The 5,334-nt window shown below is 41.8% G+C and overlaps 1 protein-coding gene across 1 annotated transcript in view; it reads left to right on the plus strand.

Annotated features, from left to right (window-relative positions):
• NUP153 (nucleoporin 153kDa) overlaps positions 1 to 5,334 on the plus strand; it is a gene marked incomplete at its 5' end in the record, with an annotated part of 24,697 nt that overhangs the window by 11,367 nt on the left and 7,996 nt on the right. Inside the window, 6 exons of the mRNA XM_010139685.1 lie at positions 1 to 47; positions 1,765 to 1,899; positions 2,661 to 2,753; positions 2,992 to 3,082; positions 3,375 to 3,488; positions 5,039 to 5,304. Of these exons, the coding sequence (XP_010137987.1) occupies positions 1 to 47; positions 1,765 to 1,899; positions 2,661 to 2,753; positions 2,992 to 3,082; positions 3,375 to 3,488; positions 5,039 to 5,304 (746 nt within the window). The remainder of the gene's footprint in view (positions 48 to 1,764; positions 1,900 to 2,660; positions 2,754 to 2,991; positions 3,083 to 3,374; positions 3,489 to 5,038; positions 5,305 to 5,334) is intronic.

A 5,334-nucleotide genomic window follows, 5' to 3' on the forward strand; every position in this document is an offset into this window, starting at 1 on the left:
GGGAAAGAGGAGGGCACTATGTATCAAGATCTGGGCAAGAAGAACAGGTAAGGCTCTCGTAGGCTAAGTGCTCTTCCTGGGCTTACTCAAGTAAGGTGCAAGAATTGCAGCTAAGTACACCAGTTTATTTCCTCATGGTAATCCAGAACAAGAGCACCTCAGTTTTGTGGGGGGTTTGCTGCAGGTTTCAGGGCAGGCTCCAATTATTTCTCTCTTTAAGCTCCTCAACTTTGGTTTTATATTTTGGAAATCTTTAGTCATGTTATCTTGGGGATGCCTCATGCTCTAAAGTTTCTCATTAGCAGTTGAATGAATTAATTTTGGTGGAGGTTTATAGAGTTTTTATGGACTGATGTTTGGAACAAATGCCAAATAAGTAAACAAATGAATTGAAGGATTCCATATTTAAGCCATGTAGAAAGATACAGGCCAAGAGTTTGACGCAGATGATTGGGTTCTGCACATCTGCTAATGATCCTTCACGATTTTTGGCCCTTAATCAAACTCAGTGTGAGAGGGGGTTTTTTCTTGTTTTAATGGGAAAAGTGCATTTAGTAAAACTGGTCATGGCTATCCTGAAGACTGGCTGATACGTAAGCTGCCTACTACTGGATCTTCAATACCAAAAATTGGTATCAGTCTCCTGGCTGATGCAAAATGAAGAAATCGTAGATGCTGGAGAATGGTTCTGTAATACAAATGGTCTGACTATCAAGGTCCAATAGACTCTGGAAATCAAACCTGGGCAATAAGCTGTAGGACACATTAAGTTTCTGCAGTAGCAACTTCTCTCTCTGCTCAGTCACTTCTGGGTAGGTGTGGATACTACCACGCAGATTGTGATTAGACTGGCTATGCCCATTTAAACCCTGTCTAATCAAATAGTTTCAAAGACAAGGGTGAGAGCAGAAGTTTCAGAGGTACGCTGGTTTCTGAGTTGTAAACTTGCATCTGATACGTGATACAGACTAGAAGTACCAGAGCGTGACCTGTGCTGCTAGTCAGGCCTGGGGTTTTGGTGTTTTGTGCTTTGGTTTGGTTTGGGGGTTTGGTAGTCTAAGGAACCACGGTACTTCTTGAAACATTATCTTCTTCCAAATCCACTGTGGTAGTGACTTCAGAGACTTGGGTCCCTGTCCTACCTCATTTTGCAAGAGGAACACTTTCTCATTTGTCTTGAGAGAGCACTCTTACTTGAAGAGATGAGAGGATAATTAGAAAGGACAATGTTTGTCTAGATCTTTCCTAGAATTGCAGAATGCTTTGGATAGCAAGGAACCTTGAAGATCTAGCCCATCCCCCTGTCATGGGCAGGGACATCCTCCACTAGACCAGAGTACTAGAGTACTTAAAGCTCAACCTGGCTGTGAACACTCCCAGGGATGGGGCATCCACAACCTCTCTGGGCAACCCGTGCCAGTGTCTCACCACCCTCAATAGAGGAAGTATACAAACCACATCTGCTCTGTGTCCCAGTCTGCTCTGCACAACAATTTTGAGCTGACTTTCAATTGTTCTTCCTGGAGAGGTGATGGATAACCCAGTAGCGTGTGGAAGCAGGCCTGCCGTAGATAGAAATGACATGGCAGTCTGCGGTGGGCAGGGTGGGATTCCTTTGGAAAAGGAATTCCTGGCTTTGCCTTCATCTATTGATCTATGTTCTACTTAACTTTGTTAAGAAATTAAGGTGGGACGGGGTGGGAAGGTTGTCTGTCTTGTAAAAGAGAAAACCAAAAATAAACAGCTCTTAAAATTTACACCTAGAAAGAGGAGGAACCTGTTCTCCCCAACGTACCCCTGCCCATCAGCACTGCGATGCTGCCTTCGTTCAACTTCTTTCTTGGCAGCAGTCCTGTCTCCTCGTCACCAAGTGCTGTTCCAACAGTAACAATGAACAAGGTAAATCATTGCTGTATATTGCGAATACTTCTTTGAGGTTTCATCTGCTTTGTGGCATGTTAACTTCTGTGGTGCTCAGACAGACCAGCAGTTTCTGTCCTGCTAAATCACTCGGGATTGTATTCCAGGGAAGAGGTGGCGATTCAGCCTCTGTCCGTCTTCGACTTTGCAAACTTCTTGTTAATAGAATTGTAAAAGGGCTTAAAGCGCTGTGGAGATGTTGCTGGGAATTTTATGCCAAGTTTGTTGTTAAATTAGAAGTATCAGTAATGGTCATATTAGGGTAGTGCAGAATATGAGCCTAGGGTGCAAGAATTGGAATATTACTGCAGTAAAACACACATTCACCTGTTCCAGAGTACTCAATATTTTGGTATGTTTTGAAGCAGATACCTGCTTTAATGTGCTGAGGTATTTGCTGAAGCTCTGACTGCAGTTGAGCCGAGTTAATTGCAGGTTTTTAAGCTGCCTGGTCTGCTTGGCCATACGTTTAATGGGTTTAGATCTAAGGAGTATCTCACTTCTTTGCTCTTGGTTTATGGGGTTTGGTTTTGATGATACTTGTCCTATAAGCTCACTTGCAAGCTTCATTTTCTTTTACTACAACCCTTCTCTGTGGAATAGAACTAAATATCAGATAAATCAATAATAGATTTCCGAACTTCACTGCAGAACGTCTGTTAGTGAATTCAGGTAGCTGCTGTTGTTTTGACAGGGTGATTTTCCTTAAGATACAACCCTTAATTCTTGTGAAAATACAGGTAGAACCAGCCAGTAATGTTGGCAGCCCCGTGTTCAGATTTTCATCTCCAATTGTGAAATCTACTGAGGCGGAAGTGCTACCTCCGTTGTCTGTAAGTAAAATAAATAAAGCTCAACCTTTTCTCAAGGCCTTAGTAGAACGTTGCAGGACGATAAAGCAGAATTGGCCCCCACGATGGGGAAAAGAACTATACTGGTTTCTATGTTAGAATTTGTCATCCAGCATGTGGACCAAAAGTTTAAAGACTGGATTTCAGAGAGCTGTTTGTGTGTGAAACTTAATTAAAGTTTCTTTAGTTGCAGAATCTGAAAAATCTCTCTTTTTCATAGCAAATTGGGTTTACGTTCAGCGTTCCTGTTGTAAAATCAGCAGAGCTTTGTGGATCCAGTGATACTCCAGTGACGTCCTTACCGGCTCTAGGTAAGAGACAATTCAGCATTTCAGATCTGGAGTGCTGGTTGTCTGGGTTTTTTGTACGTTAAATAGTCAGTCTGTCCTTTCTGAGCATATTAGCAGTTGTGGGCAAAGTGTGTTTCCAGGGACAGGCCTGCTTTTAAGGCAACTGTAATTATAAACTGTTGTAAACAAGGCAGAATTTTGAAGATTCTTCAATAAGAGGCATGAAAATTGGAAATTCTTGTTTCTACCAAATGAGAATTTATTTTAAGTGGATTTCTTTGTGAAAGGTGTTTGTTCGTTTGGTTTTTTAAAGATACCGCCACTGTAAACAGCACCAGCAATAAGAAGGAAGAAGAATACGATGGCCTCACCAAACCTGCGAAGGTCCTAAAGGAAGGAAGTGTGTTAGACATCCTAAAAAACCCTGGTGAGACAATGAACTCCTTTTTCAAAAGGCCTTGTGAAAAATATGCGAGCATTGATTTGTAAACCCCCCCACCCCCCCAACAAGAGCTCTTGTCACAGTTAATGCAGTATTAGCTAGAAATATAAACGTGGGAGAGCGTTACGTTAAACACTGCATCTGCTGGGGCTCATCTCCCCTTCCGAGGGGCCTTTAGTGCTGAAAGGAAAACTGCAACTTCCAGCCAGACACATTGCTCCTCCTCGGTGTGTTTGGATGTAACTGTAAATTAAGTGGACAGAGAATTAATCCAGTAATCCATGTTTCGGTCTAAAATATATAAAGTGAAAGAAAGAAAATAAAAATAAAAAATAAAGTGAAAAATAAAATCATAAAAATGAATAAATAAAAATCAATAAAACTTCAGGAACTGGAAAGGAAATGTTTGTAAATTGCTTTACCATTTCATACAGTACCGTTTCATTCCTAAAGATGTTTCAGAAGCTGCGAATCTTTTGGCCTTAAATGGTTACAGTTACTAGAGGTCCAAATGTGAAGCAGAAGTGGGCTGTTTCACTATAAGAATTAATATTAGAAAAGGGTTTTTAAATCATTGCAGTTGTTTTCAAGTGTTTAATAAAGTGCATGTAGGTAGATGATTTTGATTTGTTTTAAGAAAAAGGCCTTTATTGAATCTGATCTTTTCCCATCAGCCTTCAGTTGCATCAGGACTTTTTTTTATGATGTGACAAATCCGTATACTACTTAGGACAGCGCCTTTTTATGTTGGAAAGAGCGAAGTGAGAGAAAAGACACTGTGTTTGTTTAAGACCTGTGAGCGAAGGGACATTAGTTTTCTCTATCAGTTCAAGAGGAGCAGCTTCTAAGTCCACCCTGTTCAAAGACTCCACTTCTGATATTAAAAAGGAACAACCTTGAAACAACAACCTAACAATAACAAAAAAAGGAGCTCTTCATTTCAGCTTTGCAAGTAACTTGTGCTGCTATTTGAGATGTTTCCATGTTGGTGCTCCTTGTTTTCTGGTTAAAATTGGCCTGTGTCCAGTGGTTTTTGGACAAAGATTAGGGACAATTTGTCTGTTGTTTCCAGTTTTATTAATCAGTACTCAGTATCCGCGGGGAAATACCACACAGGTTGCTGCTCCAGGTGCCAACTGCCGTACAGCTACTGAAGGAAACGTAGAAATCTGATTCGATTGGCCCATGGTGTCTTAATGTGAAATGGGATTATTTCTGGTCCGTGACGGACAGTCAGCTGTCAGTGCTGTTTGTCCACGCTTGTATCTATCGGGGAGGTTTGTGTTTAAAACTTCCTTGGAAATGAAGAGTTAAGCTTTAAATAAATGTTCTGCTGTGTCGCAGGGCAGCGTATGAAATTTCACCCCTTTAGGTAAGATTTCCAGGGACTTCCTCTTAAGGTTAGTCAGAATGTCGAGTTCTTGTAACCACTGGTGCTTGGTTTCAAGTGATGCCCTTTAGTATTATAAGTAACTTACAGGTAGGGAGGGCGCTGCTCTATCAGTAAGATCTCTTCCTGTTTGTTTTTTTCCTAGGCTTCACGTCTGTACAAACACACTCCTCTGCGTCTGCACAGCCTGTTACAAGCACAGTGGTCTACACGAGACCTGCAATAAGTAGCTTTTCTGCAGGTAAAGACACCTCTGAACAAGCATCCTCATTTGGGCAGTCCGACACGTACGACCCGTGTCTGCAAAACAAAACCATGGATGGCAAATGTGTAACATCTGAAGCTGCTGAAGTCTCAACAGTTGAGAGTACGAAAGAGATGATAACCTCAAGCCAGTGTGTCACCTCTAAGGCAGGCGGGCCCCCCCCGGGGGGGCGTGGG

The sequence above is a fragment of the Buceros rhinoceros genome, unplaced genomic scaffold (genome assembly GCF_000710305.1).
Source record: "Buceros rhinoceros silvestris isolate BGI_N320 unplaced genomic scaffold, ASM71030v1 scaffold6827, whole genome shotgun sequence".
Lineage (NCBI taxonomy): Eukaryota > Metazoa > Chordata > Aves > Bucerotiformes > Bucerotidae > Buceros > Buceros rhinoceros.